The sequence below is a fragment of the Muntiacus reevesi genome, chromosome 16 (assembly GCF_963930625.1).
Source record: "Muntiacus reevesi chromosome 16, mMunRee1.1, whole genome shotgun sequence".
Taxonomy (NCBI): domain Eukaryota; kingdom Metazoa; phylum Chordata; class Mammalia; order Artiodactyla; family Cervidae; genus Muntiacus; species Muntiacus reevesi.
In genome coordinates this window covers 16,404,292-16,429,228 of record NC_089264.1, presented here as the reverse complement: position 1 = coordinate 16,429,228, position 24,937 = coordinate 16,404,292, and the positions used below count along the sequence as shown (strand labels likewise).

Genomic DNA, 24,937 nt, shown 5'->3' with positions numbered 1-24,937 from the left:
ATGTGGCCACTCCAAACGGAAATGTCCTATAAGTGTAAAATGCATACTAATGTTTTACACAACTGGTATGTTAAATAGCTGATATGAAATAAAGTTATATACTCAACTTTTTATATAGATTACATGTTGAAATGATAATAGCTTGGATATACTGGGGGAAAGAAAACATCAATATATTAAAATTCACTTAATCTGTTTCTCTTTACTTTTTTTATGTGACAACTAGAGAAATGTTAATTACACATTCAACTTATGTTATATTTCTGTTGGACAACAGTTACCTAGGTGAAGGGTTCTCAAAATTCTCTGTGCTCATAATTATACGAGAAGCTTTAAAAATGCAGATTCCCAGATTCCGCCCCCTAGAGATTCTTCTGTCTGGGCTGGGACTCCTGAGCTAGCATTTCTTTTTAAAGCTCCCAGTTGAGACAATGTGCAGTTGTTCTGGGGTCTATCAGAGACAGAGAGCCTTCTAAGGCTTCGCCCCAGCCGTCTGGGAGACGACCACCTCGCCACCCTCTGATGGCCATCTTCCTTTCCTGTGATGGCTTTAAAACATGTCTGTAGGGGTACTCTTTTGCCCCCTTCTGATGCCTATGTCAGAAGCTTTCTCTATCTCCTTTATACTTTAATAAAACTTTATTACACACACAAAAAAAATAAAAAAAATAAAATATGTCTGTAAATTGATACCCCTCTCTTCAAGAGGTGGAACCTAATTTCCCTCCTCTCTGTGAACAGAACTTAATGACAAATAGAATGTGGCCAAAGTGACCACATATGACTTGCAACCAGGTCATAAAACGTGTTATGGCTCCCCCCTCCCTCTTTCGCTCTCTGTCTTTCTCTCTCATCACTTATCCTGGGAGAAGCCTGCTGCCATGCTGTGAGGGCACTCAAGCAGTCCCACGGAGAAGTCCACGGGGTGAAGAACAAAGGCCTTCTGCCAACAGCCAGGAGAAACTCGCCAGGTACACGCGTGAGCCACCGTCAGATGACTGCAGCCCTGGCTGACATCTCGACCGTAACCTCATGAGACGCTCTGAGCCAGAGCTATCCTGCTAAGTCACTCCCCAGTTTTTGACCCACAAAGGCTGCATGAGATAGTATCTCTTGTTTTAAGCAACTAAGTTTTAGAGTGATTTTAGCACAGTGATAAATACGATAAATATCTAACACGTTGTGGCACTGGGCCTCTCTGCTCCTCACCCCTGCCTCCCCAGGGCCATCTGCCAGTGGGGAGCGGCCCCAGCAGCTCAGAGCTATCTGTGGGGGTGCGGCAGGGTACTCCCTTCCATGGTGAGAGCCCAGTGACCACAGATGCCCTCGCTTGAGCACCCAGAAAGGCACCTCAGTGCTGGCATCAGTGCTGGCGCGGCCGCGTTGATGCCCTGCTGGTGGTTACACAGCAAGGCGCTTGGTGAAAGTGTATGAGGACAATCTTCTGGGTCCTTGGATGTTTGCTATGGGCGTGAGATTTGGTATGTCTCTGCCCTCCTCCCGAACCTGTTTTCACTTTCTTCAGTCTCCATCCCAAAACAAAATGTACCTTTGAGAACAGGGCTGTTGAGAAACACACACAGTGCCCATGTCTACTCCTGACCACAGGCTCCTCTCCTCCAGCTCCTCCTCACCCCGACCTGTGTTTTCAGACCCACCGTCACACTTGGCCACAATAAGGACCTCTCCCCTTTCTCCACTCCCCCTCTACCTCCCCCAATAATCCCACCATCCACAGCCCCTACATTTCCTGGCACAAAGACAGTCCTCAACAGGAAATAGTACAATACACACTTCTACACAGGCTTTTCTCCCTAGAGGAAGCAATAAAGAAAGAGTCTTGGTCAACTGTAGAAAGAACTATTGTAGATTCGTGGTCTTGGTCAAGAAATTCTGCTCTAGTTGGTTTGGCAATAATAACAACAGTAAAGTCATAATGCTTAACTTCCTTTTTTGACACTATTATCTTATATTAAAATTCTTGCAACTTGAAGTTCTTTAAGATTTATAAGGTAAGAAGTTAGTTTCAACTCACTAGATCCCCCAAGTTGCTCTAAAGTGAACACCTAGGTATCAACATTAATCAAACGCCTCCTGCTTTTTTGCAGTGCCCAAGTGAGACAAAGATTACTTTATTCTTAAACTTTTTTCCCTCCATGTTTTTGCCTGGCTTGAAATCAGACTCATGTTCCATAAAGGAGTGATTAAGTACAAACTTCTGTTTTAACAGGATGTATTTAAGGCAGCCAGGAGCATTCTCCCTGCAAAAGTTAAAGGTCTTAATCAGAAAGAAAAATGCATTTCCCATATTGACATGCTGCTGCTGCTGCTAAGTCGCTTCAGTCGTGTTCGACTCTGTGCGACCCCATAGACGGCAGCCCACCAGGCTCTGCCATCCCTGCATATTGACATAGGTGTCACTTATTGTTACTGTCCATTAAAGTGTAGGATATTTCAGCTTTGCATGAATATGCAGGTTCCAACACAAGGGCATCTGACGCCAGGCTCCTTGTGTCTTGAGTCTTCCACTCTGCTGTCAGAGATACATTCACATTTCTGTGTCTGAACACACACAGTTTTCAAGTGTTCTCCTACCTGGCGCCTCTCTCCTACAGTCTTCCAGCCCAAACAGATAATCAGTGTATTTCAAAAGGTGCCTTGTTATAGACAGGGTAACTGCAGGCCCACCAGCCTGCATGAGGTGCTACTAGGCGTCATTCCCTATAACTACAGACAAAGGAGAAGTCTGCTTAATGATGTTTACCCACCTCGGCTTGTGTTTGTCTAATGTATAAAAAGGCTTCTGTTATCATTAGACATTGCTGAACAATCGCTCTCTCGGAACATCAAGCACGCTGAACGAGAGGCGAGGGTCGGGATGGAGGAGGGGGACCAGAAAGCGAGGCTTCCTGGTGCGGTCCTCCCTGCTAGTTCAGCGCCATCTAGTGGGCGCTTTTAAAGAGACTTAAGAGATGAGAAAGCCCAGCTCAGTTCAGTTCAGTCGCTTAGTCGTGTCTGACTCTTTGAGACCCCAGGGACTGCAGCACGCCAAGCTTCACTGTCCATCACCAACTCCCAGAGCTTACTCAAACTCATGTCTATCCAGTCGGTGATGCCATCCAACCATCTCATCCTCTGTCGTCCCCTTCTCCTCCCGCCTTCAGTCTTTCCCAACATCAGGGTCTTTTCCAATGAGTCAGTTCTTCGCATCAAGTGGCCAAAGTATTGGAGTTTCAGCTTCAGTATCAGTCCTTCCAATGAACACCCAGGACTGATCTCCTTTAGGATGGACTGGTTGGCTCTCCTTGCAGTCCAAGGGACTCTCAAGAGTCTTCTCCAACACCACAGTTCAAAAGCATCAATTCTTCAGTGCTCAGTCCAACTCTCACATCCATGCATGACTACTGGAAAAACCATAGCCTTGACTAGATGGACCTTTGTTGGCAAAGTTGCTTTTTAATATGCTGTCTAGGTTGATCATAGAGAAAGCCCAGCATGCTCCTAAATACCAGGAAAAAGACCTTGTATCTGTCTTCACACATAACATGAAGTCACTGTTCATCTTGTGTGTTGTGCGTGCGTGAGTGCTAAGTCGCTTCAGTCACGTCCAATTCTTTGTGACCCCATGGACTGTATAGCCCATCAGGCTAGTCGTCCATGGGATTCTCCAGGCAAGAATACTGGAGTGGGTTGCCATGCTTCTCCAAGGGAGCTTCCTGACTCAGGGACTGAACCCGTGTCTTGTGTCACCTGCATTGGCAAACAGATTCTTTACCACCAGCACCACCTGCGAAGCTGCACAAGTATTTAAGTGTACTATTTAATCTTACGTTGTCTCTAACCTGAGATTTTGACTCTAACCTGAGATTTTGACTCTCTCTTGAATGTGGGCTAGAATGCAAATATAAGATTATAGCAAGCATTGGGCTTCCCAGGTGGACCAGTGATAGAGTACCCACCTGCCTAGTGCAGGGGCTGCAGGAGACACAGGTTCGATCTCTGGGTCGGAAAGACCACTTTCTGACTCCCACTCCAGTATCTTGCCTGGAGAATCCCGTGGACAGAGGATCCTGGTGGGCTGCAGTCTATAGGGTTGCAAAGAGTCAGATACAACTGAAGCACCCTCGAAAAGCAAGCATTGTCCGGGAAAAAACATCCCAGATATCATTCCAGAGTTCGATAAAATAAGTGTTCTAATGTGACTCTTTATAGTTTTATTATCTTTAAAACATTATTATAAAATAAACTTATAAATTTCCTAGATAATTGACATTATAAGCCCCATGTTGCTTAATAATATTATTTTCAGAGGAATATTGTAGAAAATTAAATGTTTTTTTTATGGCCCAGAGTTGTTTGTTACGAACATCATTGACTATACAAAGTCCTCAGGAACAATTGTATTACGTAGGACTTTTTGACCCACATGAAATGGCCTCTATTCCTATTAAGTTCCGTGTCCTCTTTCCATAGCTTTTCTTCTTTCTTACTTACATCCACAGCAATTCTTGTATTGTAGCACCCTGAAAGTGAAAGGATAAAAGTGTTAGTCGTGTCAGACTCTGAGACCCCATGCACTGTAGTCCACCAGGCTCCTCTGTCCATGGAATTCTCCAGGGAAGAATCCTGGAGTGGGTTGCCATTCCCTTCTCCAGGGGATCCTCCCAACCCTGGGATTGAGCTGGATTCTTAACCCTGCTGCACCGCAGTTCTTAATTGCTTACTACTTTTAAGCTTAAAGGTAAGTAATCATACAGCTATATTTAGTAAAAAGTGTATCTAAATTAAGAGTGAGATCCTCTTTGGCTCATCTTTGGGTAAAATGTACCTGTCCTAATTAATTGAACCTTTGATGATACTTTTGACTATCTTTTTCCACATTATCCTGATCTGTCAGATATCTTTCAGAAAACTGAGATAGCTGAATAAATCACATTCAAATAAGTTAAGAGCAACAGATTTTGGTATACTACTGGTTCAGGGGCATTTAGCAAAATATATATTCACATAGAAAATATAGAAAATATCCGACCATCTGTAACCACAACCTAAGGAAATAGTTTCTTAGATGCTCCCAATAGTTGATGAAATAAAATGTCATGTCAATAACGTGTTAGTCATTTCATGACTGATTTTTGGACTGTTTCATTTTTGAAACCCACTGTTTAAGTGAGAGTAAACTGGACATTGTTTACTTTCTACTTGGTCTCAGATTCCTTTCGATGCGGCAGTGTAACAGCTGATATAAGCTGAGAAGACAGTTACTCACTATGCATGACATTCTAATCCAGTTCTAAGATAGCAAATGGCCCCCTAGAAAGTGAGAATAGTTGTATGTTGCCTCTACTTATAGGTTAGAACATTGGTTAAAACATGATAAGAGGCCAAGATAAGGAATGTGACTTTCCCACCCTGGGTCAGGTCCCATTCTGTGAGATCTAGTGTCTATATCACTTGGAGAGTTCTCTTTGAGAAACAGGGCACAAGTTGCAATTAGGTAAAAAAGTATTTATTTAAGAATACTTTCAAAGAGGTGATGAATTCTATAAACATCACACATCTAAAAGGACAGAATGTTTTTATTAACTAACTACCTGACATCTCCACAATATTTTTTCTATTCTCTTAACTGCATGCTCTTTGACTGCCTCTTTAAATGACAATTCTGTGGGAATTCCCTGATGGTCCAGTGGTTTGGACTTGGCCCTTTCACTGATGAGACCCAGGTTCAGTCCCTGGTCTGGGAACTATGATCCCACAAACCACTGGGCATTGCCAAAAAGAAAAAGAATAAACAGCAATTTTGTTGTACAGTTTTTTGTAAAAACAATGACGTATACTTCAGTCTTCCTTGCTAGCATGGAAGTTTTTGGCATGGCAGAAATTTAGACACAATGAAGATAAGGATGCTCCCTATGAATGAGAATGTGAAGTCTCTTCTGATGGATGAGCTTTACCATTTGAAGTGAGCAAACCAAGAAGAATATAATTTACTGTGGGAGGATCCGATTGGAGTTATTTTGGAAATGGATTTGGTCCCTTCAGTAAGCAGAAGTTACATAGCCCAGTGTTAAAGAGCTTGGCCACTTACAATTGTGTGACGTTGACAATCTCTCTGCACTGCAGTTTACTAACATCTAACTCATGAAGTTGTTGGGAGGATTGAAGGAGAGAGTAAATATAACAAATTTGATCCAGGGCTTGTTTTGATGTGGTTCAGCTTTTCTTCTGAATTGTTTTGCCTTGAATAATAGCAGTACAAAAGACAAAACAAACAAACAAAAAAGTCAAGCGATGCAGATCCACAGGCAAGACTGGACACTATCAGACTGCACGTGTACCAAGAATTTAGTCACTTTGATGGGAAATGAGATTGGAGATGAGATGAGGGGAAGAAACAGTGGAATAGTCCTTTATACAGTGAAGAAGAAATATATTCATTTTAAACCAGATTTAAAGACTTGTTCAGTCATGCTTTCAAATCTAAAAAAAAAAAGTTTAAAAAAATGATTTAGATCAACCATATTAAAAACAAGTCACATATATCTGGAAGTTGCCAAATTTCTAGTGCCCCGAGGCTAAAGCTTTTCACTATAAAATGTGCTTTTAAAGGGCCTTGAATGTGACCCAGCCTCCGTGTTCTGTTCTGTCTGGAGGACAGGCTTGGGTGTCAGACAGGTCCATGTCTGGGTCTGAGTTTTGCCACTCACTCTCCATGTGACTTTGGGGAAATGATTAATTAAGCACTTCCAAAGAGGTTTACTTTTCTATAAAATAAAAATATTAATTGACTCTACTATATATCTTTGCTACAAGCCTTGCATGAGAGTGAACTGCATGCTTTTAGCATGGTTCTGACACCTTCTGGCACTGAGGAAAAGCTAGCTGTTGTTACCATTATCATTTTTATTATTCTTATTCAGCCAGGAGTGTGAAGATTTTATTTTGCCGATTATTTTTTGGTTTATGGTAGTTTTAGTTCCCCAAGAGCTATATTGTGTTTTTGTATTATGGAGGACTTCTCACTTATAACTCAACACTCTGAGGTACTGATAGAGATCTAAATACTCAGAGTGCTTAGTAAAAAGTAGAATGCATGGGCTGGTGTGTATATGTGCGTGTTCTGATTTTAAGCATTCAATATAGCTTTAAAACTGTACTTCCATATGTATCATGATATATATATCCCTCAGCACAATGCCTACTTCATAGTAGGCACTTAGTCAAAGTTAAGGCATTCTTCCATAAGCCTCATGTATTCACACCCATTACCTTTGCTCTTGGGGCTTCCCAGGTGATGCAGTGGTAAAGAATCTGCCTGCCAGTGGAGGAGATGCAAGACTTTTGTTCAGTCCTTTGGTTGAGAAGATCCCCTGGAGGAGAAAATGGCAATCCACCCCAGCATGGTTGCCTGGAGAATCCCATGGACAGAGGAGCCTGGCAGGCTACAGTCCATGGAGTTGCAGAGTCAGGCATGACTAAGCACACACACATACACACAAAACCCCTGACATGACCTATGCTCTCATCAAGTCTTATCTGGGCTATTCCAGCAGCTTTCCCCTGCTTAGCCCATCTGCTGCACAGCCATCAAAGTTATTATCCAAAAACACTTACCATTAATGCTCTATAGGTCTATGTCTGATTTTGGAGCATTTATTGAAGGAAATTTCATCCAGCTGTTCCACAGAACCGTAAAAATGAGATCTGCCTCTTTGTGGATTGGTTACCATTGGCCATACTACACCCTGTATTTGGGACACCCACTATGAGAAGGATAGAAGTTTTCTGAGCTTTGGGGTTTGGTCTTACAACAGGAACATGAAATATATCTTAGCCCTGTTGGGGATGAAAATATGTTTCCAACTTGAAATGTCTGGACTCAAGATTTCATAACCGTCTATGGGGTCAATAGGTTTCCATATAGTGTGCCAAATGATTGCAACAGGTAACCCAGGATCAGGTGGACTCAGTGGGGGCAGCAATAAAGAAATAGATGCAATGACCTTGACAGCAGTGGGAGCTTGCTATAGCAGTAGTGAGTTCCAGAGAATTCCCTTCAATCCCTTGACCATCTTTAGTCTGCCTGAGAACAGTTTTATAACCTAGAGACCATTACTTAATGTGTAATTTTATTTTTTACTTTCAGTATTCAGTTGCTGTTTCAATGCATAGAAAGTGGATTTTTAAGTCAAGTTGCTTCAAACTTGAAGGTTGGTTTTAATATATTGTCAGAGAAGCATCACCTTGCACATGATTTGCTTCCTCATTTGGCTTTCCACCAAATCATTGTTATACAAAATATCCCTGACAACTGAAGCTGTATGTGTGTTTTTAAAAAATTCCCCTCATATCCCCTTGAAGATCATATCCACTTAAATTTGTTGTTGTTTAGTCACTAAGTCGTGTCTGACTCTTTTGCAGCCTCATGGACTGTAGCCTGTCAGGTCCTCTTGTCAAAAGGATTTTTCCAGGCAAGAATAGTGGAGTGGGTTGCTGTTTCCACCTCCAGGGATCTTCACAAACCAGGAATCAAACCCACGTCTCCTGCATTGGCAGGAGGATTCTTTACCACTGAGCCACCAGGGAAGCCCATCCAATATTATTTCCACGCTAAAGCACCTCATAAATATTAATCCCTTTATGAAATGTGTCCTCTTTGACAGTGAGCCACTTCTTAATTTTTGACTCTTAGAATTTTGTATTTATGCCACTATTAAAACACACATTATGTGATACAACACAGTACATTATGTGGAAAATGAGCCCAGAAATGCTTTAAATTTCTTTCCTGAAATTAGGGAACAAGGAGAGACATAGATCAGAGAAAAATGAGTAGCAATTACAGTGGACCAAGGTCTTGGGCAAAATCAGGGTCCACTGGCCACCACTTACAGAGCCCTTTACTCTGTGAAACCCAAGAAATGGGCCAATTCCTAGAGGAGAGAGAGGACAGCTGGGGGCAGTGGCTCAGTATTATTGAAGGTGCCATCTTTCTGCCCACCCCAACATCTTGGCTTTGTCTTTGGCTAGCTCTCTTCCTTGTTGCAAGATGATTCCAGAGTTTTCTGTTATGTAGGCATGACAATGTCTGGAAGAAGAGGACCATCTCCCTTTCATGACTCTTGGAATAAAATGAAAAACTGTTCCCACATTTCCCCTCACATCTCACTGAGTAGAATGATCATACCCAGAGGAATGAACCGCCAGGACTAGCTAAACCCAGTCACTTTTTAGTTAGGAATGGATGCCAGTAAAGAATATGTGGACATCTGAACAATAATATGGTTTGGATTGCAAAGAAAAAAAGAAAATTTACTGTAGGGCAGATGATTAACAGGGTCATCTTATAGACTCATTTGCTGATGGAGAATAACTGCTGGAGGAATGAAAGAGTTGCAGCCCAGAAAACTTCCCTGGCAGTCCAGTGTTTAAGAATCCACCTTGCAATGCAGGGGTGTTCGGGAACTTAAAACGCAGAAAGTCTTGTTTGGGCTTCAGAAAAAGGAGAGCAGGACTCTGACCTACTTCTGCCTTGCCTGGAACCCTGCCCAGATTCTATGCCTGCCTGCAAGCACATCAAGTCAGGTGGCACTTCAGATAAGAAAGAGAATGGGTCTTGGAGTTCTTGAGCCCCTGGAGCTCTGGCCAACCCCCCGGGGTCTAAAAAGCCTTGTGACTCACAAGGTGAAACAAATAACATTGTCATTGTAAAAAGTTAAAAATCTGCGTTTTTGCATGCAAACTGATGATGATAACAGTTTTGGAGTTACAAGAGAGAGCCCCCCAAACTGCAATTTGAGGTCTCACCTGTCAGGTGGACAAACCACCCAAGACCCTCTCCCAACTGGGACTCCAAGTTGCTGTTAACCAGGGTCTTTCCAGCACTGTTCAAGTCTGACTGTAGGTTGTCTTAATTCACTGATTATATGCTATTACTTCTGCTGTTTCTACTTCTTTTCTTTTAATGGCTGTATGTTGAAATTAAGTCAAATAATCTATAAAAAATGAAACTGTTTATTTCTGAGTAATGAGTGGGTTCTTTTGTTAACAAATCCTTTGAAACTAAAACAAAAATAAAACTTTCAGCAAAGCAAGGGGACATGGGTTCTATCACTGATCAGGGAACTAAGATCCCACACTCCAAGGGGCAACTAAGCCCACACGCCACAACTTGAGAGACTGCATGCCACAACTCATGAGCCCACAACAAAGACCCAGTGCAACCAAAGAAAAAAGAGTCACAGCCCAAAGGGGTAGAGAAGATCCTCCTGTAAAGAAATTCCAGTTTAGAAAGGCAGTATCCACATGTTTAAAATCCTGTTTTAATACTCTATGGAGAAAGTAAGATATGAATGTTTTTATATTTTATAATTATAATTGCATAGATTTTGAAATTTGCTTAGGAAAAAAGTTTGGAAAGAAATAGTCCAAAATGGTGGTATGTTGGGTGGTTTGATATAGGGTGATTTTTTTTCATTTGTTTGTTTCAAATTTTGTACCATGATTATATTACTTTATACTGATAAATATAGTATTAGTATACTGATATATTATTTTATATTGATACATATTATATCATCGTCAGTTCAGTAGCTCAGTTGTGTCTGACTCTTTGCGACCCCAAGGACTGCAGCACGCCAGGCTTCCCTGTCCATCACCAACCCCCGGAGCTTACTCAAACGCATGCCCATCAAATTGGTGATGCCATCCAACCATCTTATCCTCTGTCATCACCTTGTCCTCCTGCCTTCAATCTTTTCCCTGCATCAGGGTCTTTTCCAATAAGTCAGTTCTTAGCATTAGGTGGCCAAAGTACTGGAGTTTCAGCTTCAACATCAGACCTTCCAATGAATATTCAGGGCTGAATTCCTTTAGGATGAACTGGTTGGATCTCCTTGCAGTCCAAGGGACTCTCAAGAGTCTTCAATACCATAGTTCAAAAGCATCAATTCTTCAGCACTCAGCTTTCTTTATATCCAACTCTCACATCCATATATGACTACTGGAAAAACAAACCACAGATTTGACTAGATGGACTTTGTTGGCAAAGTAATGTCTCTTCTTTTTAATATGCTGTCTAGGTTGGTCATAGTTTTTCTTCCAAGGGCAAGCATCTTTTAAGTTCATGGCTGCAGTCACCATCTGCAGTGATTTTGGAGTCCTCATTAATAAAGTCTCTCACTGTTTCCATTGTTTCCCCATCTATTTGCCACAAAGTGATGGGACCAGATGCCATGATCTTAGTTTTCTGAATGTTGAGTTTTAAGCCAACTTTTTCACTCTCCTCTTTCACTTTCATCAAGAGACTCTTTAGTTCTTCTTCGCTTTCTGCCATAAGGGTGGTATCACCTGCATATCTGAGGTTATTGATATTTCTCCTGGCAATCTTGATTCTAGCTTGTGCTTCATCCAGCTTGGCATTTTGCATGATGTACTCTGCATATAAGTGAAATAGGGTGACAATATACAGCCTTGACTTACTCCTTTTCCTATTTGGAACCAGTCTGTTGTTCCATATACAGTTCTAACTGTTGCTTCTTGACCTGCATACAGATTCACAGAAACAGAGAAATTAAGAGATTGATATAAATTTACCATAACCTCATTCTCTCTTTGTTGCTTTATGATTTAATCCTATTGAAGAGAATACAGTTGTATAATCTCGTGTCAGAATGTATTCTCAGAAGGAGGCAGTTTTTAAAAGATTTTATTTCTAAATTATTCAAAGACTTCATACATTGCCTCTCACCATCACCCTCCCCCCCCCATTAATGGCACTTTAAAAAAATTAAATTAAAAATAAAAAGCAATATCCTAATATAGAATGTGAACCAGAACTTTAAAAACGTACTCATGGCTTATTCTTGTTATGTGTGACAGAAAACCACAAAATTCTGTAAAGCAAATATCCTTCAGTTAAAAAAATGAAGTGGAAAAAAAAATATTCTGAAACCCTATTACAGCCTTGGGTGCTGGTGCTGACTTATGGTTGATGTTTTATTAAATCTGTGACAACTGTATTTAAATGTAACTTTTAATTGGTTGTGTAAGGGTTTATTTGGAGCAAAGAAAACGCTTTTTTCCTTTTACTTTTTTCTGATTGCGTTTTGTTCTAGTTCTAAGCCATGTTCTAGTTCTCAGCCATCTTTTTCTGAGCTCCTCCTCCATCATGTCTATGTGTGAACCAAGTCAACATCTATGACAGGATTCATTGTCTGATTCCTTATCACTGCCATTTGTACACATTTCTCATCATTTCCTCCAAAATGCCTCTTCAAACGTGACCAAAAGAGGTCATCTGTCATTTAAAAGGACTCTCACACCAGGAGAAAAGACCCTGACCTACAAGACTTATTCTACCCTCTTGGGAGTACTTACATCTTAACTGAACCAGAAAGAGATTATTTAAATCACTTTATTTGTGGCAAGTCATACAAGGAGTGGGTGAATTGCTGTTAGGTTGATTTTCCATCACATTTTTGGCAGGGGAAACTTGGTTTCCTCCTGTATGAAGGAAGGAAGCTTGTGAAACTACGATCATTTCATGTGGTGTTGGGTAGACAGAGGCTGTCAGAGTTTGAAAGCAGCTGCTCCTACAGACCTGCGGGAGACCTTCACTTGGGCTCCAGGGCACCATTCTCTCAGCACTCTGCCTCCTCTACTGGCCACTCCTACAAGTCTCATTTGTTGGTTCCTCTTCATGGGCCCAATCTCTAAGCATCAGAGCACCTGACATTTCAGTCTTGGGTCTCTTCTCTATGTATCTGCATAACATTTCCTCTCTGATTTCATCCTCTCCTGGCTTTAAACACTACCTGAAAGTAGATGTTCCCAGACTTTTTTTTTTTTTTTTTTGGCTGCACAGCTCCTGACATATATGATCTTAGTTTCCCAACCAGGGATTGAACCCATGGCCCCCGCAGTGGAAGCACAGAGTCTATACCACTGGACCACCAGAAAAGTCCCAAGAGCAACCAAAATTCCTATCCTTAGTCTGAACCACTTTCTAAACTCCAGACACCTCCCCTTGGATGTCTAATAAACATCTAAAACTAGACATGTCCAAATCGGAACTCTTGATATTTTCCTCCCTAAATGTGCTTTACCTACAATATTAGCCATCTTAATAAGTGACAAATTCACAGTTTCAGTTGTTCAAGCAAAAGTTTTGAGTCATCTTGAATCTTCTCAACCACAATTCAACATTCAGTCTTATCAGCAAATTCTTTATGCATCTACCTTTAATATCTACTCATCATCTGATCACTTCTTACCACCTCCACCACTGCCTTAAGTGCAAGCCACGTCATTTCTTTCCTAGATTATCAGAATAGTTGCTTGACACTCTCTGATTTTCTTCCTTACCTTCTATAGTATTTTCTCCACAAAAGAAACCATCTCTTTAAAATGTGAATCAGGTCATGCTACCTCTCTGTTCATAACCCTTGAAACATCCCATCTCATTCATGAAAAATAAATTCCAACATCCTTACCACTATGTGACTCATCCCTTGCTACTATTCCTTTTTTAAAAAAAAAATTAATTTTTTTTACAATAGGTACTTGATAGTTATCTATTTTAAATATACCAGTGTGTGCATGTCAATCACAAACTCCCAACCTATCCCTTGCTACTATACTTATTCTGCTAGTCCTCTCCTCACACACCAGCTTCTAGTCAGGGTTAACGTATCTGCTAGGCAGTAGGCAGAGTGCTGAAGGCCCACAATGCATTTCAGGCAAAAACTGTTCATTTCTTTTAAAAACAGAAGAAAAAATTTAGGTTAAAGACAGTATTTTATATATAATATTAATATATTTGTCTTTATACCAACAGAGTCATAGAGTATAATTTTTAGGTGTTTTATTTTATGAAAGAAGGAACCCACAGAGGCAAAAGTGCCTAGCAACCATGAAAACCCTAACGCGACCTTGGGGGAAGTCTATGCTGAATCCAGGCTGAGCTAGGAAAAGCCTTACTATTTCATAAAGTGGGAAAGCTAAGGAATTTTTTCCTCCTTTTTGGTTTTGCACCTCCCATTTGGAGTCCACATGTCATTGTTCAGTGATTGTTTTTCTTCCTTGTGCTAAGCACTTTCCCAAATGAGTTCAGAACTCCACACAAACAACGAAGACCTGTTCTCAACTAAATGGATTCCTACCTTTAGGTCTTGAAACAGGGTCATGTACACCTTCCTTCAGTACTTCCACTCACCCTCTGGGTACAGTGAAAAAAACAAAAAAAAAAAAAGAAAAGGAAATGACCCTAAAGGAACCAAAGAGTGGAGATGATCAGACTTGGAGCTCAGCCTATTGATTACCTATTTAGCTATTAAAAGAAAGTATTTCTTACTACTATCTGTGTCCAAATTTCTTAATTAAGAAAACAGACCTTATATATTTGACCTCAACATTTAAATGACTGCTTTTTGTCTTTTCTTTCATAAAGGTTTTTCATCCTTTTGTATCTCAATGAAGATGGAAGCTTTACCTTTAATTTTTTCCTCCAATAATTATAGCTTTTAAATATGAGTAAGTTATAGGTTATTGCTACTACAACTGGAAATTACCTATAAATCTAGCCAGACCAATACTTTTACAGCGATCAGAGAAACGGCTAAAACACCTTCTCTGGCATTAACTAAGAAGAAAAATTTTGGTAGAGAGTTCTAAGAGCATTCATAAATTGGTTTTGTGAAAGTCAGTTTTATTTGTAATATGCACACATGAAAATTTACCCATGGTGCACCGTTTCAAAGCAATCCTAACTTCACCTTTAATTCCCTTTTTATTTTCTATAAAAATAAGCTCTTTCTAGAATGCATTTTACTACAGGTCTACTTACTTGCTTTTCCATCCATTGTGATGTTTTGAAATGGATTACAAAATATTTGAAATCTATATGGGAAAAGAATCTTTTAAAAAATGGACATATGTATATACATATCACTTATTCACTTTGCTGTATGGCAGAAACTGACACAACATTGTAAATCAACGCTGTTTGTTGTTGTTTAGTCGCTGTTGTGTCCTATTCTTTTGCCACCCCATGAGCTGCAGCCCACCAGGCTCCTCTGTCCATGGGATTCTGCAGACAAGAATACTGGAGTGGGTTGCTCTTTCCTCCTCCAGGGGATCTTCCTGACCCAGGATCTAACTGGAGTCTTCTGTGTTTGCAGGTGGATTCTTTACCGTCTGAGCCACTAGGGAAGCCCTCAAATCAATTATACTCTAACAAAAATTAAAAAAGAAAAAGATACTTGGATACGTACACTGAAAGCTGTAGAAAACAGAATATCCATTCCTGAAGTGTGCTCCATCCGGATGCACACTAACGAGACAATCAGATGCTCAAAGTTCTTTTCACGCCCTTAATTCGATGCAGCAGTTGATAAAGTAACAGTACTATTTCATAGCACCTTTCCCTGTGTCCTGTTTCTGACCAAGTTTCCTCCTAACTAATACCAGTTCAAAGTGGTGAAACTTCAGACGAGCAGTTTCTCAACTTAACTGCACAATAGGATCTTCTGAGGAGCTTTAGAAAAATGCTGATGATCTGGCCCTGCCCTAGAGACTGATTCAGTGTATTTTGAGTATAGATGCACAGCTTGGTTATTTGGTTACCATGTCATCAAAGCAGATTAAAAAGGAGGGGAAAAGTTTTTTCCTCTGCTTGTCTGTCTTGACGGTTAACACATTAATTTTTACCCCAGAAAGAAAACTGGTACCAATTTCTTTTTTTCTTATTTTTAGTAAATAAAGCATGTTAACTCTCAAGAGATGATTGGCCCCTTCTGGCCACACAGTGGATAAGAACCTGCCTACCAATGCTGGGGATACAGGTTCGAGTCCTGGTCCGGGAAGATGCCATGTGCCATGGAGCAACTAAGCTTGTGCCCCACACCTTGGTGCCACAACTACCGAGCCTGAGCCCAACTGAGCTGCAGCTATCAAGCCCAGGAGCTGCCTCTACTGAAGCCCGCATGCTCTAGAGCCTGAGGTCCGCAACAAGAAAAGCCACCACGGTGAGAAGCCCACATACCACAATGAAGCGCAGCCACTGCTCACCACAGCTAGAGAAAGCCTGCACAGTAACGAAGACCAAGCACAGCCACAATAAATAAATAAATGAAATTAAAAAAAAAAAAAGAGAGGCGGTTGGCCCTTTAAACACTATGGTAATGCACAGAAAGACAGTTGGGCAGGTCTGCATGGCCTTCGTATAAGTGTCAACACCTACTTTAGGTCCCCAAATAAATATTTTTAATATTGTCTCATTCTGCGCTGTTTAAACATGCACTATATCAGCTTGTCTGCATTTCCCAATGGAATAGCATGAAAGTTTCCAGCAGTTCATTCGGTTTTTTTTTTACTAGACGTTAATTCTTCATTCTATGTATTTCCCCCCTGAAAAATTACGTCCATAAACATTTACAAGCGATATTGTTGAGCACAGTATTCTTGAGACGTGAAGACCCACATCTCTGTTAAAGAAAACACTTCAGTTTTCACACAGATATTAGCTGAACCTGAGCCGATGTCTCTGGTTTCTTCTTAGTCCCCAACAATACAGGTTGCTGCCATTTTCCAGGAATTCTCAGAATCAGTAATAGATGTGATTGTCCTGTTCATTTTGGTTCTCAGAAAGTAAATGGGGCAGAGGAAGGGAGGTGGAGCTCTCTTTTGCCTCCAGCATATTCTTCTAATCCTGCTCATGGGAAGGATGAACGTAGTCCCACAAGAAACTTTTACCCCATGCCCTTTAGGAGCCAAGGCTGGGAGTCCAGTAGGCCAACATCACCAACCCCTATCTGTGTCATCTCTGGGCAAAGCCTTAGTTCTTGGGTCTCAACAGACTGCAATAGCATAGGAAGCCTTCTTACCCTAATAAGATGACTTTTAATAAATGGTTTAGGTTGGATGGAGAGGAGAGAGGGGAAAAAATGGAGTTAAAAAAAAAAAAAGAAAAACCTCTGTAAAATTTTTTCTTATGAATCTGGATTTTAAAAATTCTACCACAGCATTTTTCTCCTTTTGGCCCTCTCTCCTCCCAAATGGTATAAAATAAGCAACAACACCCTCCTTTGTAGTCTGTCTCCTCTCTGTGCAGCCCTTGGTTTGTGAGAGGAAGTTTTAACCCTCTGTGAGGTGAATGCCAGGAACCGTTCTAGGATGATTTACCAGAAGTCAGTCAGGAAGCTGACATGTGGTGCCTGTTTGTAAAGGAAGAAGTACAGAGCCAGGCCATTTCTGTCCCTGTGAGAACCCACGCTGACCTTTGATATAGACCCAGGTAGTGCTATTACTCCAATATCACACTTTCAAATGAGCACCTGAGCCTCACATCTGACCACTCCCACAGCCCTCATGGCACCATAAACAGTCCACACTGGTTTAGCATAGAACCACCAACTCTTAAAAATGCTAAAGGAGCTCCCCCAAGGCCCCCTCTCCTTTGGGTTCCCTTGGGAGCACAGATAAGCTCAGTTGTTTTCTTCTGGTCAGCCAGCGACACAGGCTTGGAACCAAGGATCTTCTTTGGTCGTCTCAGTGCTAATTCATTCCCCAAACTACTCCTTTTTCTGGGAAATAGACATTTTAAAGTGTAAGCTACTAGAAGACAGAGACTGTGTTTTAACCTGAGTAGTAAAATGCCTAACTCAAAGCAATGGAAAATACCAACCTGGGAGACAAGAGCCCTGAAATCTTGGCTTTACTGTGATTCTTGCCCTAGCAAATTATTTGGTAAAATGAGGCCATTGGTTTATATGAAATCAAAGGTCTTTTGAGCTTATTGTTGTACACTGAAGAAATATTCATCAATGGATGTGGACTGCCAAACACCATTCACAAGCCTTTCCATCATGGCCCCAGCTGCCTCCTCACTTTTCCTTGCCTCTGCCCAATCACCCTGCCCTGGTTGGACAGACCCCACCCAGCCCAGAAACTACAACTGGTCCTATTTCCATTGCCTCTTTTCAAGGCTATGTGACTTAATCACTACTGTGTTTGGGTTATGTTGTCTCACACTAGAGTGATCAAAACACTTGTCATCTTCTACGTTTACATTTGGAAATCACAGAAAGGGTGGACAAATGTAGAGAAATGGGTGTTCTTCTCGAGGGAAGGGATAAAATGGGGCTGTTGTATTTCTCCATCCGTGTTTTTAGAGCCCTTGAGAGAGCAGCATGCTTGTTATTCAAAAGGTTATGATATTCAGAGAGAAAAAAATATCGTCAGGGTACAGTAGCTGCACTGGTTTTTGCTCCAAAGGCAGGAAATAGCTTGGCCAACCTGAAAATAAAATATGCTTCTCCTAAGCGGCTAAGCTTGTTAGACGCCCAGCCTGGTGGCAGGAATAGCGTTGCATACATAATGTGGACGCGCCAATGCTTGTTCTTTTTCCAGAGATTAAAAAAAAAGAAGTCTTTCTCCTATTTTTTAATTTCACAAAAAGATTCCAAACTACAGAAAAAGATTTTGCGTCTATGTTTCAACCATCTTTGTTCCTCAGATTTATTGTTTTTTTTTTTTTTCCCAGCAGACATTACCCAACACACCCTCAAGGGAAGGAAAGCTCTCAGTCCATCAACTTTCTGATCCCTCACGAACCTACTTTTTCCAGAGAAGAGTCTAAATGGGTCACTTCCCTCTTCTGGCCTCACTACAAATGCTACCCACGCTTGCCCCCCGATCCTATTTTCAGAATTGAATGACCAACTCCATCCTGTGAGGCCCTGACTACATCCCGCTAAGGTCACAGTTGGTACTTAAAAGCAGTGGTCTTTTTTTATTTCCCCCAAAGGCTAGTTTTTATCCCTCCCTCCACCCTTCCTCTCTTTTCCTTCACCCTCCTTCAATAGGGCTGTGTTGTGAAGGGTCTGGCCACACACAGAGAATATTACAGGAATAAAACCTGGGAAAGAGCACACGGTTATGAAATATTAAACTTAAACTTCTCTTTATTTTGCTCCCCCAATTCTCCTCCCCCTCCAAGAAAACACGAACCCCGACAGATTTGCGGTCCGTGTTATCTTCAGCTGTAAAAGCCAGCTGAACCAACAGAGTAGGCTTCTCTGTTTCCTGCTGCCTAGAGCTTTCCAAAGGCGCTACTGTGAAGGAACAGCTCCCTCTTTGGCCCTGTGGACAGCTTTCTGAGAGGGAAGAGATTACACTAGAATCAGCCAGATAAGAGCTCTGTAGCTGGAGAGCTGGATGCTAACGAGATCTATGGGCATCAGAGTTATTTCACGCCAGTGAAAGAGATGACAGGCAAGGACAGGAAATAAGAATGGTAGTGCAGAAATTCAGCACTCTGCTTTGTCAGTAGATTAAAAAAAAAAAAAAAAAAAAAAAAAACAGGTGAAGAAGAAAGAAAGTTCAAGGATGCCTCCATTTCTTCAGTCAGCTCCAACCTAGGAACTTCAGTGGGAGTTTGGCCTGAGGGAAGATTGCCATACCAGACATTGATTAGGCTAAAGTCAACCCATTTCAAAGCGTCACCCATTAATTTATTGACTGCAAACAGGAATTTTGCCCAAGGCCAGAACTCACAATCGATCCGTTGCCCTGAGATAGATTTCCACAAGTGGCTGGGGAAAGGGAGTCTGTCTTCAGGATGTCTCTCCGTGGTCCACTCTTTCTTTCTTTATTCCCTCTCCTGCTCTATTGCATTGATAACAGGGCATTCAAAGGGCTTCGTTAGTCCGACGATGTGCAAACAGCTGCTCATAGGATTTGTGACCGGATTGATCCTGATGCTGCCAGTACAGATAGCACAGAGCAGAAATAACTACGCTTTGTTCCCTTGACATCATTCCCTTTTCCTTCTTTCTCGTCTCATGTATTCATTAAATGTTCATTTAATAAAAGACAGCATTCTTACACAGCATTATGATGAAAGTCTTGGTTTATGCATGCTTTCATATAAATTCAAAACGTTTTCTTTCAGACATACGTATTTAACGTGCAAGCTACAAAAGGGGGAAAGAATATTTAATTAGTATTTTGGGGGGGTGATGCCTGTTGTAGCATTCTTAACCAATAGTTAATCATTGAAACTGGAAAACTAATAGTTATTTTATGTAACTGGGAAATGGGCTAATGTTTTGCTAAGATTAAAGAGTAAGTCTTCCCTTCCCTCCAATTTTGAGGCAGTTTTTAAGACCCTCCGATGCACGTAACTGAACTCTAGCTGCCCTTATAAGACCTGGAGACCCAGAGGCTAGAAACCAAATTATTTCTACCTTAGAAAAATGAACAATCAGATTGGTGAGCAAGGAAGCTTGTATAAGCTTGATTAGTCTTTGCAGCATTTATTTACAGAAGCTAGAAACAATTTGAAAGCCACATAATTGCAAATCATAGAGGAGTGACCAAATAAACTATGACTTCTCACACAAACACCTACACAGAACACTCCAAAGCAGTTAAAAGGAATGGGGTAGAACTCATGTACTAAAAAGGATCCATCTCTAAGACATGGCAATAAAAACAAAAGCCATATGGAGCACTTATACACTGTTGGTCAGACTATAAATTGGTCCAACCACTGTGGGTAACAGTATGGAGGTTCCTAAAAAAGTTAAAAGTAGATCTACCATTTAATTCAGCAATTCCACTTCTGGGCATACCTCTCAAAAAAATGAAAACAGGATTTTGACAAGATGTGTGTACTCCCATGTTTATCACAGCACTGTTCATAATAGCCAAGATACAGAACCAACCCAAATGCCCATCATCAGATGAATGGATAGAAAAGATACGGGATACATACACATTGACACAATGGAATAGTATTCGGCCATGAGAAAGCAGGATATCCTACCATCTGTGACAACATGGATGGCCCTTGAGCACATTATGCTAAGCTAAATAAGAGAAAGACAAGTAGTGTACGATATCACTTATATGTGGAATCTAGAAAAGTTAACCTTTTCTAGATTAACCTTTTTCAGTAAAATGATAGATTCTAGGGGATGATGGCAAGAGGATTAGAGTGACGGAGTTTAAAGGTACAGCTTGTAACAAGTAGTAGATAAATCATAGAGATCTAATGCAGAGTGAAATAAATACAGTCCATAACATAACAGCTACAATTATGTAATGTGATAAATAGCCCTAGATGGCAATCACAGTCAACATATAAATATATCAAAGTAACATGCTGCATACCTTATACAATGTTACATGTTAAATTAATTCAATAATAAAGACATTTATTAAAACAACCCATTCTACTTATAGTAAAAACACACTTATAAAATAATATTTCAGAGTTTCTATGTAGAAGGTCTGCAAAGGAAAATGGGTAAACTGATGAAAGACCCCCTTGGGAGAGACTGGGGCAGAACTGCGACTAAGGTTGTGAAAGGGGGGTGTAGCCTTCTATATGATATTTTCATTTTTTGTACAAATAAACTGTTTATTATTTATATAGTTCAAATTTAAGTCCTTTTGAGGTTAAAACATTTATTTATTGGGATGCTCTATTTAGCTAACCATTAATATTGCCCTGAAAACCAGCTAGTCTTCTTCCTGAGGCTTATTTACTCCTGAGGTTCTCTTCTCGCAAAGCAATGGAAGAGGGAGAGTAAACAAAGCAGAATTTGAACTAAATCTCAACATGGAATAACACGCCAATTATCTCTCTTCTCCACCCTTTCCTGGACCTGAGCCCAGTCCTTCTCAGTGGCCACCCATCTACCCTGAGAGAAACAGGGCCCTTTGCTGTGACCCACTTTGTTCTAAGGTGAGGAGACTGGTTTGCTCAAGTTAGAATCCATTACTCTCAATGATTAATCCTGTTCTCTACAAGCTCACTTTTAGCCCTCCCTTGGGAGTGAGGTGGGGGCAGAGGGTGGTCTTCTCTGTCTAGCTCTGCAAACCCCTCCTACCAATTTCACCAGAGAAAAAGCCATTGCTTTTTCAGAGCTGTTTATTTCCGTTCTCTGGAGGGTTGGTCTCTTTAACTGTATTAGCATTCCAGTTCTACACAAGTCAGTTTCTTCAGCTTCTCTCCTATCATTATCTCTCCATTTTTTTCTCTATCTCTCTGTATTTCTGTTCTCTTCCAATCTCATTTCCTCTCTCAACTGTTCTCACTTTCTGAAAAGATGTTCTACAAAGGAAATTTGGGGGATGATAAATTGCAGTAATAATACTAATTCTTTAAAAAAAAAAAAAAAAAAACAACCAGAAGGTAGATTCAGTTTTAATGAAGTACTCTTCTTTTACCTTGCTTTTATGTTGCTCCCTTTATCTCTTCATCAAGGAAACTGTATTCCATCAAGTCTCAAGGTATGATAAATAACTTACAAGGATGCTCCATTGTACATTATTCTCTTGACAGGGTGACTCACCACACGGATAGGTATTATCTACATTCTTTAAATGTTTTCCTGCTGGGGTAAACCCATGTACACCCAGAAATACAAAGGCATATGTGAGGATAAAATGTCTAGAGGTGGCTTGCTTTGCCCGTCCTTATTTCCTTGCAAAAGGTTGCTTAGAAAATGCAACTACATTCGAAAAGGAATAATTAACTGAGAAACAGATGCCAGTGGTCTCCCTGGATCTGGAGCCTTCCCGGATGGCCCATTTCTCTGGGTGTCCAGCCCTTCATGGGCTTAAAGAAGAAAGGGCAACATGCTGGCTGGGAGTGACATGAATGCATGTCTCTCAGCCATGCTTAAAGAAACCTTTTTGCCAAAATGCTTTTCCAAAAAAGTGGGAGTCCCATAAAGTGACACTCTTCCCTTTGAACTCGAGCCTTTGGCATTTTCATTTACACCTGCTTAAACAGACATAGAACCAGAGTTTATCAGTCCAACACTTGCTGGAGACTGCTAAACCATGAAAGGAAGCTCTGGTAAAATTACGACTTTTTATACCTGACAGGCGGTGACCTGTAGAAAGCTCTGAGTTCTGTCAGAAACACAAAATCAATTGAGTTTCATCTAAATCATTCTTTGGCTTTCAAGACCCTTTGATAAATCTCAGATGGAAATTCTTCAGTCCCACAGAAGCTCAGGAGGGCAACCGTACACTTTGATTCTTGACTTTATCATGTAATTGAGGTGGCGTTTTTATTGATCAGTTGCTCACTGGATCAGTGGGTTTATCAATCTGCATTTCTAGTCAAGTAACTTGATAGGACTTCATTTAAAAACAATTTTACTGTCTGCAACTGGGCTCCCCCTGGGCAGTGACCACAAGTTACTGAAGTCAGCATTTTACTACAAAGCCCGCACACAAGCAGGACATAGATCCAATCAAGTTGGGGAAATTGGGAACCTTAACATTTACTTCCTGCACCAATTGGCTTCTTTGCTTGGGGGAAGAAGGAGGGAGTAAATTAATCCACTCTCCACACCCCAGCAAGAGATCTTTCTAAAACACACATCTTTCTAAAGATATTTCTAAAATACAAATCCTATCACATCTATATCACACCTATATCCTGCATAAAACCCACTCTTGGTATAAAAAACAAAAGACTCATCCTAGCCTACCATATCTTCCCAGCTCTACCTACCTTTCTAGGCTCATCTGTTGCCCCTCACAGAGAAAGCTCTGTGGCTGAACTCTACAGCTGAAGGAAGCCACCAGCCTCCCTCTTACTTCTCGGCCTTTAAACATGACAGTCCTTCTGCTTGGATTACTCTCCCTCTACTCTTCACCTGCTTAATCCTTATTTTCCCTTCAGGACACTTTGTCACTTCCTCCAGACTCTTTGGGACTTTATGGTGTTTAACACACAATTTTGAAATTTCCTTCTGTCTTTGACATTGGATTGTAAATTCTTTGAAAATGAGGATGGTGTCTTAAACACCAGTGTTTAGCTCTATTACAGTATATTTCATAATACTTACACATTTCTGCCCCACCAGAGTATGTATGTTGTATGATGTCTGTCTTTGCAATCAGGGAAACTTCTGTGAGACTTTATCTGGCTCATTCATAGCATGTAGCAGGTTTGGGACACACAGGAGGCATTTGATCAATATTTGCTAAATTAACTGCGTCTTCAAAGCCTAGCACAGAGTCTGATTGGTACCCAGAATTCATTGACTCTAAGATGGCATCACCGACTCAATGGACATGAGTTTGGGTAAACTCCAGGAGTTGGTGATAGACAGGGAGGCATGGCGTGCTGTGGTCTACAGGGTCACAAAGAGTTGGACGCGACTGAACGACTGAACTGAACTGAAGGCACCCCTGATGGTGAGATGCATCATTAGGAAATGGGAAAAAAGCCTCTGAAAAATGATGACATAATGCTTATTGAAATGATGACACTATGCTTTCCTAATACTTAGGCATTTTTCTATTTAGTACAAGAGAATTATTTAGTCATAGATATTTATCATATCTCTCTTACATGTGTGAAAAGCAAAATATAAGCAAAATAGATTGGCTAGTTTTGTAGACTTCTTCATCTCCAGAGTCTGACTCTGCCGAATTACCTTTAAAATTCAGCGGCCCGTGTCCATGACTTTTTCCACAGTACCGTCTGTGCCATCCCGAGTCCTGGCATGGCACCATTCCTTTAAAAAGCTCACCATTAAAAAATAATAATAATAATAAAATTAAAAAATAAATAAAAAGCTCACCATTTTGCAAGTATAGGGACTAGTGCTGCATTGATCTCAGCATGTGTTAGATTTCAAGTGACCACAATTCGTGCGCCTTCCTCGAATGGCCCTTGAAATGTCAACTGACAGACTTAGGAAGGGACTCAGTTATCCAGCTGTGCTACCAAGAATGGTAGCTAAGTGGAAATTCCCAGGCAGTCCAGTGGTAAGGACTCCAAGCTTTCACTGCTAAGGATTCCAGTTCAATCCCTGGTCAAGGAACTAATATCCCACAAGCCTCGGCATGGTAAGAAAAAAAAAAATTGTAGCCAAGTAGTATACTATGATTGTTCTGACTG

General features: G+C 40.9%; 1 protein-coding gene across 1 annotated transcript in view; it reads left to right on the top strand.

The window, feature by feature from the left end:
- The window catches only part of LOC136147870 (basigin-like), a 73,534-nt gene that overhangs the window by 9,487 nt on the left and 39,110 nt on the right, over positions 1–24,937 (top strand). Inside the window, exons 3-4 of the mRNA XM_065907231.1 lie at positions 1,224–1,274; positions 2,817–2,912. Coding sequence (XP_065763303.1) covers positions 1,224–1,274; positions 2,817–2,912 — 147 coding nt within the window. The remainder of the gene's footprint in view (positions 1–1,223; positions 1,275–2,816; positions 2,913–24,937) is intronic.